We start from the raw sequence: 14415 nt of genomic DNA, 5'->3' as shown, positions 1-14415 counted from the left end.
CTTCTAGAGGCCTCTCTCTGGTCCTTGCGCTCACTGCCTGCATCTCAGAGACGGGAAGGTCAGGACGACTCCTTCTCGTTCTGGAATCTCCCTGACTGTCCACCTGCTGCATCTCTCCTCTGCTTCCAGCCTGGGAAAGTTCTCTACTTGTAAGGGCTCACGTGCGTAGATGGGGTCCACCTGGATAATCTGGGGAAATCTCGTAAAGTTCATAACCTTCATTACATCTGCAGTCTCTTTTGGCATGTATTACCACATATACACAGGTCTCAGGGATTAGGACACGGCCATCTGGAGGGCAGTGTGGAGGGCAGTATTCTGCCTCACACAAGCAATCTGCATTAAATTAGCAACAAGGCATGTTGGTTGCATAGCCGAGCACAAGCCCCTATATCCTGGGAGGTTCTCAGTTGACTGAAATATGATTCTTGAATGAAGAAAACAGGTTTGGTCTCTCAATAAGGAAAACTGAATTATACAAAAACCTTAACAGAGTTAGTCAAAAGTAGGTAAACTTTATATAGATGATGTCTTCATTTTATTGTCCTACCAGAAAGCTTTAGTTTGTAGAAATCACCAAGATACCCGTTTGTACTTTTTATATTTCCACAAGTTACCTCTAAGTCAGTAGACCACTATAATCTATTCATTATCTTGGAAAGATGTTTTTGAAATGCGAAGTGAGTTTATCTTCTCAATCTAGTTTTGACAAAAGTGCTGTATATGGTGCACAGAGTCAGGGAAATAGATAATGCTGGAGATAAGTCACTTGGAGGAAAGTTTATACAAAGAAGACTATTCACAAAGGTGTGAGTGTAGGAGAATTGCAATGCATAAGGTGTGGTGTGGAAGACAGAATAACGGCCCTCAAAGATGTCCACCTTTTAAAACCCAGAGCCTCTGAGTATGTTACTTTACATGGACTTTGCAGGTGTGATTAAGGTGAGGATCTTGGGATGTGGAGAGTTTCCTGGGGTATCCATGTGGCCCAAATGTAATGACAAGGGACCTCGTAAGTGAAAGAGGGAGGCAGCAGGGACATAGAGGGAGATGTGGGGAAGGAAGCAGAGATCAGAGAGGAGGGAAGGTGCTGGGTGGCTGGACTCGAAGATGCAGGAAGGGCCCACAAGGCAAGGAATGTACGTGGCATCCAGATGCTGGAAAGTCCAAAGGAGACTCCAGAAGGAACCAGCCCTGCTGACACCGTGAATTTAGCCTAGTGAGTCTGATTTGGGACTTTTGTCCTCCAGAATTGTAAGATAGTAAATTGTGTTTTTTCAAGCCACCAAGGCTGTGGAAGTTTCTTAGAGCAGCAATGAAAACCAACAGGCAATAATATGGGGTCATTACAGTCCGGTTGTCATCACCCATAGGCCTCAAGGAACCAGGAGAAGAGGTAAGGGAACCCCGAGGAAGAGAGCCACGCAGAGTCAGCCCTTAACAGGAGCTGGGCTCCAGCCACAGACAGAGCCAGTGCAAGGCCACCTCGTCAGGAAGGAGCCAGGAGGTTCAGTGCTCACACTCCTACCTCCCTCCAGCCTCCTCCTGGGCTTCCCCATTGGTGACTCCAAAGGGAGCTGGAGGGACACGAATCTGTTTGTGGCCGACACCCTGCAGATCAGCAGCAGACAGCAGGTGGAGAAGGACAGAGAGGGGACATGAGAGGACAGACTGATGACGTCTTAGACCAGGGGGTCATGAGCTGTGCGAGGTGAGGGACCCAAGTGCTGGGTGAGAGGAGGGCACGGGTGCTTTCAACATAGTCTGGAGTTGATGGTGCACAGCCGCGGTTCCCATCTCGGCTGTGCATCAGAATCATGAGAGGAATGTGGAAAAAATGCAGATGTCCAGGCCCCACCCCAGAGCACCTGAATCAGAGCCTGGCAGGGAGGGGCCCAGAAGGAAGAGTTTTCCACTGCCCTGTCTTCCCCCTTGTGTTGTCTTTCTAGGAGCCCTGTTCTGGGCGTGGCAACTTCATGTCTTTACATTATAGCTTGAGACTCAATGTCTTACTTCCCCACAAAATGTGCCTGTATCAGAGTCAAACATAGGAATCACCTGTCTATAACTCACAAGATGATTTCAGTCCCTGAAGTTTACCTTAGTTGGACTCTTGTGAAAAGATTTCCAAGAACAGTCCCTTCTGGTTCCATGAGAAGTTGGAAAGGCCTTGACTTGAATCCGACATATTCAGTGTTATGTGACCCCGCATGTCATTCAGTTCTTGTTGGGACCTTCTCAAAACAGAGGTGGCTCATGTTTGTCCTGCAAGAAGGAATGTGGAATCATCTTAACCAAAAATGTCATGTCCCCACTCTGATTAAATTGGCAAAATAGTGGTGTTTCTTCAACTGTCCAAGGCTGCATTTAGATTTAGACGGAAATCACGTTGTCTGTGTTTCTCATGAGCTTTTTCTCATGAGCTTATATGTTTTAAAAATGTTGCACTTCTATTTGGAAAGTTTGAATCCAAGCAAGTCATTAATTTTGTGACCATCTAATTTCTTGTCATGACTGGAGCCGTTTTATGAGTGAAAAGGGGAGCTATCCATAGTACGTCAGGCACAAACCAGGCAGCCCCTGAGCTGTCCAGGCTGCACTGGGGTGTGTGCTCACCCTCGCCGTCCGTGACCCAGAGCCAGGAGACAGGGGGCTGAGGGCCGGGGTCGGCTGGACCTTCATCACACACGTGTCCAACCTGGCTTCGTTCTGGCCACGCCCAGGTCATGGGTTAAAGAGTCTGCTCTGGCTGCTGAGAGGAGGTCGATGGGAGGAAGCATGGTGACGTGGGTCCAGTAGGCAGGACGGTCACCAGAGTGACAGTCACCCAGGAGAGAGAGAGGGGAGGTTTGCCCTGGAGGGTGGAGGCAGAGATGGAGTGAAGAGAACAGTGGGAGTTTGAAGGAAGAATCTATAGACCGCCTGATGCACTGGATGCAGAGGGTGAGGAACGAGGGCGGGTCAGGAGGGTCCCCAGGGGTGTGGGCTGAGCAAGCGAGGGGGCGTGGGGCCATCGACTGACTAGGGCATTCTGGAGCTAAAGTGGGTCCCCACGGCTGGACTCCCCAAGAGCGACCCCGAGTCTGTGGTTCATCATGCTCCTCTGAAACAGGACGCGTACTTGGGACAGGATCCAGCCATGGTAGACAGGAGCGTTCGAGAGGATAATTGGGAGCAGGTCGCCTGCACAAGTGCCACATCAGCTCTGCCAGGCTGTCTGTACCTTCGTGTCTGTGCCTGGGTGGACCTTGGCCAGAAAGACCCCTGGCCCCTTTATCTTTCCCACGCTTTTCCCCGTAATCATCTCAAGACCCTTGCTATTCTCTGTCCAGTCCCAGCGTGGACGTCACCTGGGAGCAGTGCGGGGATTCAGGCCCTCACAAGACGTGATGAATTAGAATCTGCTTTGTAACAAGATCTCCAAGTGACTCATATGCCCCTCAGAGTCTGTAAAGCACTGTAGATAACTCCTACTTACCCTTCAGTATACAGCTCAGGGGCCACCTCCTCCAGGGAGCCCCCCTTGACCACACGTCACCCCCCAGCCTCCTGCAGGGACAATTAGAGAGCTGGACACAGTGCCAGCAATGAGTGCATGCACCACCTTCATGAGCACTTCTAGTCGGTGAGTCTTTCTCTTCCACTGGCCGCGCACTCTGCTGGAGTCAACTTAGCATTCGTCTTGGTGTCTTCACAAGTGGCATCGTTATCGGCTCAACTCAGGGAGTGAATGCATGACCCTGGGGAATCCTCCCGCTGCCCTGGAGCCCCTCCTGGACCTGCCCTTGGAGTCCCTGTGGTGGGAGCTCCTGAGAGGTCAGACCGTCTGATCCCCAGGGCCTTCGGGGATGGTAGGAGCCACGTGGAAGTCCCAGTGGACACGCCTACTCCACGCTCCACTCCTTAGAAAACCAGGCTTTTCACTGGGCGGACTACACCTGCGCCCTGCTGACCCTTGTTCGGGTTCCCCTGCAGAGACTTTCCTAAGACTTACTTAATGTAGTGCAGACAGTACACAGGTTATCAGAGAAGTTCTGAGTCGTTCGTCATTCCTCTTTTCTGACCCCCCAACAGCCCAAACGCAGCCCCCATCTGTCCTCTTCCTCCATCTCCCTGACAGCCACCCCAGTGCTCCATGCAGATCCCTGTGAGACCCCTCATCAAAATCCTGCCTCCTACCCCCACCCCACATTCCACTCGCCACATAGGGAGATCGTGTAGACTACACACCACACTGTGTCCCCAGCCACCCACCCTCTCCCCTCCAGATCTGCACCGTCCCCTGGTGTCACTACACTGCACTAGAGAGACCTCTGTGCAGTGGGCCCTGTTCACTGGCCCCCTCCCCCTCCCCGTCATCTTAGTCCCATTTCCCCTGCCCCAGAAGCCCACCTCTCAGGCCTCTCCACCTCCTGTTCTCTCTGCCTGGAACATTCTGCCCCTGACCTGCCAGGCTAACTCCTCTTACCTTTCATCTCAGCATGAATGTCACCTACTGGGTGTTACCCGTCATCCCGCCTTACCCCTCCCCACACTGGGACTGTCTGTAGAGCACGTATTTCCATCCTTCGTCTCCTTTTCTTTATTACCTGACCTCGCCCCTCACCAGGATGTAAGCTCTGGGGTCCACAGTCCTCATCGGGCTGTGTTGTCCATCGCTGCTTCCCAGACACCTGGCACAGTGCCGAAGACCTTGCCAAAGCTCCACATGTGCTATGTGAATGGATGTCGATGAAGGCAAAGAAACCCACACACTGTGGATCAGAATCAAGTGTGCTGGTCCTTCTCCAGATGCTTCTGGGCCCTTTTCCGGCCTGCTGTGTGCCCAGGGCTGACTCCCCTGCCTGCACTAGCCAGGCCTCTGGGGGGCTGCCTCATGGTCCAGCAGGGAATGGGAGGCCAGGAGGACAGAGGGTGGGGGCAGTTTTCCCTGTTCCCATGACAGCCCCTCCTGGGCCCAGAGGACACCACCTCCCGCTCCTCCCTCCAGCCCAGGGCTGGGAACAACTTCCCTCTTGCTGGCACCTGGGAGCCCCCCATCCTTGGTCCGTCCCTTCTCCCCGTCTCAGCTCCAGAAACTGCTGCATCTCCGTCTCTTCGTCTGCACCATTTGGGTGAAGTGTTTCTAGTTGGAATTTTGTCAGATACATCAGACATCTCCTTTTCTGTGTATGTATTTAGGATTCTTTTGTGTACATAGCGGTGGATTTGCATGATCTTTTTCTTTAATCTATTTAAAATAATTTTTCAAAATTGAATCTCTTAATTTTCCATTTTCCTTAAGTACTGAAATAACAAAGTGTTCTATATCTGCACTGTGCTTCGTGTGTGTGTGTGCGTGTGGTTGGCACCAAGGGAAAACTTTTATTTTGACTGCATAAAATGGAGAAATCTTTCAACAACAAACACTATCTTAAACAATACAACATACGTTAGCAAAAAGCTACAAAACAAAATCAATGACTGCAAATTATCCTCTAAATTAATGTATGAATTTAGGAGTAAATACAAATATTATGAAGTATGGGTGGTGGTGGTGTGTTGAAGTTTTTTTTCTCTTTTTTGCCCCCACTGGTTTTTAATACCAATCTAATTTATCCAGGCAAATGTTAAGTTACTTGACAGATTTCTAATAGCAGCTCAGAGCACACAGAAATGGTCTTGATTGTTTTCTACATCTCTGTGTGCAACTTCAGTGATAGCTTTAGTAGTAGTGACCTGTCATTTTATCTGAATACAATCCTTATACTGTCTTATTCTAGAGGGTCCGAGGACATAGAAAGCAATTATTGATAAGAATTGCGTTAAATGAAACTTTATTTGAAAAAATATCTTACAAATTCGAGTGGTTTATCTACTTGAATCAGAATAATCAATTAAGTCATAGTAGCTAAACTAAAAAGACAAAAATCAAAATTTCTTTGCAAAGGCGCACAGGTGCAGAGGCTCTGCCGCGGGTGGGGCCTGAGGCCCAGCTGCTGTGGAGGCTGAGTCACACCTGCAGAGGAGCCCGGTCCCCGCGGCCTCGAGGCAGGACCCTCCTCCTTCCTGGGGGCCAGCTGGCCCAGGGATCCCCACACTTCCGGGCCTCGGGGGCTGCGGGGGAGCAGCTGGAGCCAAAGGGCCTCCCGGAGAGGCCCTTTGAACCTGGCCTCGTACACGGCCAGCCTCTGCGGTTGTGCTCATTTTCTCTTCTGAGCTCCTTGAGCTTTCTCTCAGCCAGCACGGCCGCCCCCCAGCTTTCTTCCGCTCTTTTCTTCTGGAAGAGCTTCTCCTTGTGATAGTAGGAAGTGCATCTCGCCACTTCTTCGCCCACGTCTTCAGCCATCTTCTTGTAGAGGTTGCGAAGCTGACACGTGGAGTTCAGGTCTCTACACACGCTGAGGAGTTCCTTGTCCAGCTCTGAGCAGACCCTTTCCTCCGCGAACAGTTTTCTGTGAAGTTGCATGATGTGATCGTCCTGTAGATCAGGCAGAACTTGAAGTTTCTTCTTCAGCTGCTGAATCTCACTTTCAAGCTTTGAGTTTTCGTGCTGTAAAGAGGCTGCCTCAGTTTGGAGAGAGAGTATTTGTCCAAGAAGCTCTTCGTCCATTTGCTTTTCTTCCCACGATTGTCCGGCTCTTTCCGGATGTTCCTCTTCGGGACTTTGAAGGGGCACACCGAGGTCAGCATCATCGCTGACGCCCTTCCGATCAACCTCTGACCCATGGACGGGGTGCTCGCCCTTTCCTGCTTCCCTCTTTTGCTGGACTTCACCATTCCTGTCATCCACTTGGTCGCCAAGGAGGTCAGGCAAAGGGATGGTCTGCAGCAGGTCTGCAACCACTGATAGGGTTTGGCTGACTTTATCTTTCAGGATCTGCTGCATTCGTGTGTTCGACTGCTCCAGCCTTTCCTTCTCCTTCTCCTTTTCCTGTGCTCTCTCCTTCCATCTCGACACATCTTGGCAGAGCACGAGTGGACTTGCTGGAGAATGAGTGTTTCCGTTCAAATCATTCGTTGTGGTCTTCTGGAGTTGTTCTCCGTCCTTCTCTGGTGCTTTTAAGATGGGTTTTGCATCAGTTGCTTGGGAAGTTTTAAGAGGCTGGCTCTTCCGTGCCTTTTCCAGAAAGTCAACAGTGTCCTGAAGTGAGAACCTGCTCAGGTTTGTATTTATTGCTGACAAGCACAAGGTTTGTAACAGGAGAGGACTGGCCTCCCCCCCAGGCACCTCAAGGGCTTCAGCGTCTTGGCTCACGGGTCCAATATTGTCACCACGTTTTCCACCGACTTCATCGTGGGCAGAACACCTTTCATCTAGTGCCGTCCCACTTCTTAAAGTCTGTCCTCTCTTTACTATCAAAACCACCAGCACCGCCACCACAGTACGTACCAGGATCTCCCAGGGAAATGCAGGGAGAGCTGGCACTTGTCGCAGGCTTTCAGAAATCACCAGCAGAGCACCCCACAGGTGCTCCAGGATCAGCTGGAAAGTGGATCCGACGGCAGGCAGCAGGCCCTCCATGGCTGGGGAGGGCTCTGCAGCTCTGCCTCCGAGTGCCAGTGTCCTGTGGGCCACAACTGACCGCTCAGAACCCTGAGGGTTGTCCTAGCTCAAAAGTAAACAGGTGCCCGGCAACCAGGCTGATCGCTTGGTTGGGGGAGGGGAGGCCAGCCAGGTTCTAGGAAACAGACCCCTAACTGAACTCTGAAAGTAGGAAGTGATCTCGCTTCTCCAGGCACTGAGGGAGGTGGAAAGGGCTGATGGCAGCCTATTGCTCTAGGCCCACCTGGCCCCACAGCACGTCTAGGGGGTCAAGGCAGGGCCAGGCGATGTCCCTTTCTGTGCACGGGAGCAAGTCAGGGCAGAGTGGTGGGGGCCTTCTCGTGTTTTAAAGTTTCCTTCTCTGCAGGGATGCCTGGGACTGCCCACAAGGCTCCCAGGATCTTCCTCCTCTGAGGCTCCCTCTCTCCTTGTGTTTGGTCACTGGGGACAAGCAAGGGCCTAGGGCTGAAGGGTGTCCCTAAAGGTATTAAGTAAGAGACCGTGATTCCAATCCTAACAAGTCAAGAGTCATCAATAGGGACTGGCGGTCTTAACATTTCATGGATTTGGGTGGAGCCAGCATGTCCCTGTTCAATCCAGGTGTTCCTGTGTGGGAGTGACTCTCTTGGGGTGACACAGTGACCTGGGCTCCTTCCCTCGTGTGGCCCTGCCATCTTCAGCACAGGCCTCCCAAGGTGGCCGTGGGGAGGGTCCTTCCACCACGTCATCTTCAGAAGTGGGCCTGTGGGGAGGGCGCGGGTCCTCTTCAGGCTCTCTTGCCACCCTTTATTTCAAGAAACCACACTGCTGTCCTCGAGTGTCTGGCAGGCCCAGGCTCAGGCCTTCTCGTCCATCCGTGGGATTCTGCGATGAGTGGCTGTTCCCTAGTCTCTTTAGCCAAAGGGAGATGAGAGAATAGTCATCTGAGTCGTGTTTGCGGGTGTTGAAGGGTGCCAGGGCTCAAGAGCCCCATGGGACACAGAGTGGGCTTGAGGGTAGTGGCCCCTCCCAGAGGAAGTCAGACTCCTTTCAGTGCAGCAGGAGCCAGCTCTGCTAATGCAAGTAGTTGGTCATCATAAAAGAATCAAATGGGGTCCAAAAAATGACAGTATTTTCCCACATACCAAGCCAGGTCTAAAGAGAGTGAAATGGGCTTACAACTATCCTCATAAAGAGGTCCAGGATGTGGTATTGAGTCCCACAAAAGGGGGCGGCGCAAAGAGTGAGCAGCTAAGGTAAACTAAGGACTTTAGGTAATAATAATGAATGCATCAATATTGGTTCATACATTGTAAGAAATGGACCACACCAATGCAAGATGGTAATAATAGGGAGAAAGAGGTGGGGGCTTATGGGAACTCTCTGTACTCTCTGCTCAGTTGTTTTGTAAACCTAATACCACCCTAAAAGTAAAGAGTCTGTTCACGAATACAGTTTTCTTTGACTAGCTGTTAAAGTGAAAGGAAAAAGATATGGCTCTGCCGGGTTGTTGAAACCAGCTCATTGGCGTGATCTCGTGGCGATATTCTCGTAACATCACCCTGTCACAAGTGCTCTTGTTGCATCCTCCGAAAGGTTTTGCGGAGAAGAATCTCCTCCTGTGTCGTCCCTTGGTATTGGGCTAGTGGTCACTGGTGCCCCCCCTGCCTTTTGTGCAGGTTTGTCTGGTTCAGTTGCTCCAGGAGGTGCAGGTTCGAAGCGCCGTCCTTGATGCTGGAGCGGTGGGCGCAGGTGCAGGAGGCGGAGCCAAAGCAGGGGCAGAGGTGGGGCTTGAGCCACAGTTGCTGCTGTGGGGGAGCCAACTGTGGCAGTGGTGGCAGGATTTGATCTCTGGGCTGTAGCTGGGGCTGGTGTCATCACCGCTGTGGGACTTGTCCCTATAACTATTGCAAACTTTTTCTCTTCATAATTAAAATCTTTGAGGGCAGTATCATCCTTAAGGGCTTTGTCTGCACAAATTAATTTTTGCCCCAATACCTAAAATGCATCCTTCACCTTCAATGCTTTTACTACAGATCTGCAGCCAACATCAAAATTTCTAGTAACTTGAGCTAAGCTGCATTCTGACAGTGTGTTGGACCCACACAATGGAGTATTATTTAGTGCTAAAAAGAAATGAGCTACTAAATTCCGAAAAGACATGGAAGAGCCAGATGAAAACTATGGACCATCTCTCCAGAAAGATGCCCTTGCACATTTGACACACCCACTGAAGCCCATCAACAGGCCTGAAGTTATGAATGCTGATCGACAGTTTAGAGCAGTGCTTCTCAACCCCTTTCCACCACATGGCGTCCGTAGAGATGGTGATATTTTTACAGCACGGTGGGCTAAGTCAAGGCGGGTTTGGGGGCAACTGTATAGGGCTTAGTGAAAACGTTTGTTTTCTTTATATCATTGTCATAACATAAATAAAATAAATATATTAAAAATGATGTGACATACTGATTTTTTATAAGCTTCCAAATAAGATCTTCTCAAAAATTAAAAGAGACACGGAGGAAATTTAACTGCATATTCCTAAGTGAGACAAGCTAATCTGAAAAAGACTACACATGTATGATTCCAACAATGGGACATTCGGAAAAAGACAAACTATAGAGACAGTTTCCTCGTGGCTGTCAGCTGGGGGCCGCCCTGAGCTTCTAGAGGCGTCTCTCTGATCCTTGCGGTCACTTCCTGCATCTCAGAGGCGGGAAGGTCAGGACAANCCCTTCTCTGTCTGGANTCTCCTGACTGTCCACCTGCTGCATCTCTCCTCTGCTTCCAGCCTGGGAAAGTTCTCTACTTGTAAGGGCTCACGTGCGTAGATGGGGTCCACCTGGATAATCTGGGGAAATCTCGTAAAGTTCATAACCTTCATTACATCTGCAGTCTCTTTTGGCATGTATTACCACATATACACAGGTCTCAGGGATTAGGACACGGCCATCTGGAGGGCAGTGTGGAGGGCAGTATTCTGCCTCACACAAGCAATCTGCATTAAATTAGCAACAAGGCATGTTGGTTGCATAGCCGAGCACAAGCCCCTATATCCTGGGAGGTTCTCAGTTGACTGAAATATGATTCTTGAATGAAGAAAACAGGTTTGGTCTCTCAATAAGGAAAACTGAATTATACAAAAACCTTAACAGAGTTAGTCAAAAGTAGGTAAACTTTATATAGATGATGTCTTCATTTTATTGTCCTACCAGAAAGCTTTAGTTTGTAGAAATCACCAAGATACCCGTTTGTACTTTTTATATTTCCACAAGTTACCTCTAAGTCAGTAGACCACTATAATCTATTCATTATCTTGGAAAGATGTTTTTGAAATGCAGTGAGTTTATCTTCTCAATCTAGTTTTGACAAAAGTGCTGTATATGGTGCACAGAGTCAGGAAATAGATAATGCTGGAGATAAGTCACTTGGAGGAAAGTTTATACAAAGAAGACTATTCACAAAGGTGTGAGTGTAGGAGAATTGCAATGCATAAGGTGTGGTGTGGAAGACAGAATAACTTGGCCCTCAAAGATGTCCACCTTTTAAAACCCAGAGCCTCTGAGTATGTTACTTTACATGGACTTTGCAGGTGTGATTAAGGTGAGGATCTTGGGATGTGGAGAGTTTCCTGGGGTATCCATGTGGCCCAAATGTAATGACAAGGGACCTCGTAAGTGAAAGAGGGAGGCAGCAGGGACATAGAGGGAGATGTGGGGAAGGAAGCAGAGATCAGAGAGGAGGGAAGGTGCTGGGTGGCTGGACTCGAAGATGCAGGAAGGGCCCACAAGTCAAGGAATGTACGTGGCATCCAGATGCTGGAAAGTCCAAAGGAGACTCCAGAAGGAACCAGCCCTGCTGACACCGTGAATTTAGCCTAGTGAGTCTGATTTGGGACTTTTGTCCTCCAGAATTGTAAGATAGTAAATTGTGTTTTTTCAAGCCACCAAGGCTGTGGAAGTTTCTTAGAGCAGCAATGAAAACCAACAGGCAATAATATGGGGTCATTACAGTCCGGTTGTCATCACCCATAGGCCTCAAGGAACCAGGAGAAGAGGTAAGGGAACCCCGAGGAAGAGAGCCACGCAGAGTCAGCCCTTAACAGGAGCTGGGCTCCAGCCACAGACAGAGCCAGTGCAAGGCCACCTCGTCAGGAAGGAGCCAGGAGGTTCAGTGCTCACACTCCTACCTCCCTCCAGCCTCCTCCTGGGCTTCCCCATTGGTGACTCCAAAGGGAGCTGGAGGGACACGAATCTGTTTGTGGCCGACACCCTGCAGATCAGCAGCAGACAGCAGGTGGAGAAGGACAGAGAGGGGACATGAGAGGACAGACTGATGACGTCTTAGACCAGGGGGTCATGAGCTGTGCGAGGTGAGGGACCCAAGTGCTGGGTGAGAGGAGGGCACGGGTGCTTTCAACATAGTCTGGAGTTGATGGTGCACAGCCGCGGTTCCCATCTCGGCTGTGCATCAGAATCATGAGAGGAATGTGGAAAAAATGCAGATGTCCAGGCCCCACCCCAGAGCACCTGAATCAGAGCCTGGCAGGGAGGGGCCCAGAAGGAAGAGTTTTCCACTGCCCTGTCTTCCCCCTTGTGTTGTCTTTCTAGGAGCCCTGTTCTGGGCGTGGCAACTTCATGTCTTTACATTATAGCTTGAGACTCAATGTCTTACTTCCCCACAAAATGTGCCTGTATCAGAGTCAAACATAGGAATCACCTGTCTATAACTCACAAGATGATTTCAGTCCCTGAAGTTTACCTTAGTTGGACTCTTGTGAAAAGATTTCCAAGAACAGTCCCTTCTGGTTCCATGAGAAGTTGGAAAGGCCTTGACTTGAATCCGACATATTCAGTGTTATGTGACCCCGCATGTCATTCAGTTCTTGTTGGGACCTTCTCAAAACAGAGGTGGCTCATGTTTGTCCTGCAAGAAGGAATGTGGAATCATCTTAACCAAAAATGTCATGTCCCCACTCTGATTAAATTGGCAAAATAGTGGTGTTTCTTCAACTGTCCAAGGCTGCATTTAGATTTAGACGGAAATCACGTTGTCTGTGTTTCTCATGAGCTTTTTCTCATGAGCTTATATGTTTTAAAAATGTTGCACTTCTATTTGGAAAGTTTGAATCCAAGCAAGTCATTAATTTTGTGACCATCTAATTTCTTGTCATGACTGGAGCCGTTTTATGAGTGAAAAGGGGAGCTATCCATAGTACGTCAGGCACAAACCAGGCAGCCCCTGAGCTGTCCAGGCTGCACTGGGGTGTGTGCTCACCCTCGCCGTCCGTGACCCAGAGCCAGGAGACAGGGGGCTGAGGGCCGGGGTCGGCTGGACCTTCATCACACACGTGTCCAACCTGGCTTCGTTCTGGCCACGCCCAGGTCATGGGTTAAAGAGTCTGCTCTGGCTGCTGAGAGGAGGTCGATGGGAGGAAGCATGGTGACGTGGGTCCAGTAGGCAGGACGGTCACCAGAGTGACAGTCACCCAGGAGAGAGAGAGGGGAGGTTTGCCCTGGAGGGTGGAGGCAGAGATGGAGTGAAGAGAACAGTGGGAGTTTGAAGGAAGAATCTATAGACCGCCTGATGCACTGGATGCAGAGGGTGAGGACCGAGGGCGGGTCAGGAGGGTCCCCAGGGGTGTGGGCTGAGCAAGCGAGGGGGCGTGGGGCCATCGACTGACTAGGGCATTCTGGAGCTAAAGTGGGTCCCCCACGGCTGGACTCCCCAAGAGCGACCCCGAGTCTGTGGTTCATCATGCTCCTCTGAAACAGGACGCGTACTTGGGACAGGATCCAGCCATGGTAGACAGGAGCGTTCGAGAGGATAATTGGGAGCAGGTCGCCTGCACAAGTGCCACATCAGCTCTGCCAGGCTGTCTGTACCTTCGTGTCTGTGCCTGGGTGGACCTTGGCCAGAAAGACCCCTGGCCCCTTTATCTTTCCCACGCTTTTCCCCGTAATCATCTCAAGACCCTTGCTATTCTCTGTCCAGTCCCAGCGTGGACGTCACCTGGGAGCAGTGCGGGGATTCAGGCCCTCACAAGACGTGATGAATTAGAATCTGCTTTGTAACAAGATCTCCAAGTGACTCATATGCCCCTCAGAGTCTGTAAAGCACTGTAGATAACTCCTACTTACCCTTCAGTATACAGCTCAGGGGCCACCTCCTCCAGGGAGCCCCCCTTGACCACACGTCACCCCCCAGCCTCCTGCAGGGACAATTAGAGAGCTGGACACAGTGCCAGCAATGAGTGCATGCACCACCTTCATGAGCACTTCTAGTCGGTGAGTCTTTCTCTTCCACTGGCCGCGCACTCTGCTGGAGTCAACTTAGCATTCGTCTTGGTGTCTTCACAAGTGGCATCGTTATCGGCTCAACTCAGGGAGTGAATGCATGACCCTGGGGAATCCTCCCGCTGCCCTGGAGCCCCTCCTGGACCTGCCCTTGGAGTCCCTGTGGTGGGAGCTCCTGAGAGGTCAGACCGTCTGATCCCCAGGGCCTTCGGGGATGGTAGGAGCCACGTGGAAGTCCCAGTGGACACGCCTACTCCACGCTCCACTCCTTAGAAAACCAGGCTTTTCACTGGGCGGACTACACCTGCGCCCTGCTGACCCTTGTTCGGGTTCCCCTGCAGAGACTTTCCTAAGACTTACTTAATGTAGTGCAGACAGTACACAGGTTATCAGAGAAGTTCTGAGTCGTTCGTCATTCCTCTTTTCTGACCCCCCAACAGCCCAAACGCAGCCCCCATCTGTCCTCTTCCTCCATCTCCCTGACAGCCACCCCAGTGCTCCATGCAGATCCCTGTGAGACCCCTCATCAAAATCCTGCCTCCTACCCCCACCCCACATTCCACTCGCCACATAGGGAGATCGTGTAGACTACACACCACACTGTGTCCCCAGCCA

At 50.7% G+C, this 14415-nt stretch overlaps 1 protein-coding gene across 1 annotated transcript; it reads right to left on the bottom strand.

Annotated features, from left to right (window-relative positions):
- Positions 1 to 5992: 5992 nt before the first annotated feature.
- On the bottom strand, positions 5993 to 7504 carry LOC147913455 (melanoma inhibitory activity protein 2-like). Its single transcript, XM_087418219.1, has one exon. It carries the CDS (start codon positions 7502 to 7504, stop codon positions 5993 to 5995), a length of 1512 nt encoding a protein of 503 aa, XP_087274345.1.
- Positions 7505 to 14415: the final 6911 nt, after the last annotated feature.

The sequence above is a fragment of the Ceratotherium simum genome, chromosome 27 (assembly GCF_057802395.1).
Source record: "Ceratotherium simum simum isolate JZ-2026a chromosome 27, ASM5780239v1, whole genome shotgun sequence".
Lineage (NCBI taxonomy): Eukaryota > Metazoa > Chordata > Mammalia > Perissodactyla > Rhinocerotidae > Ceratotherium > Ceratotherium simum.
The sequence above is the reverse complement of the archived record's forward strand: the minus strand, read 5'-3'. Positions and strand labels throughout refer to the sequence as shown.

Bases quoted from the DNA above. Each gene is read 5' to 3' on its own strand.
- LOC147913455 (XM_087418219.1), bottom strand. From the start codon at position 7,504: ATGGAGGGCCTGCTGCCTGCCGTCGGATCCACTTTCCAGCTGATCCTG.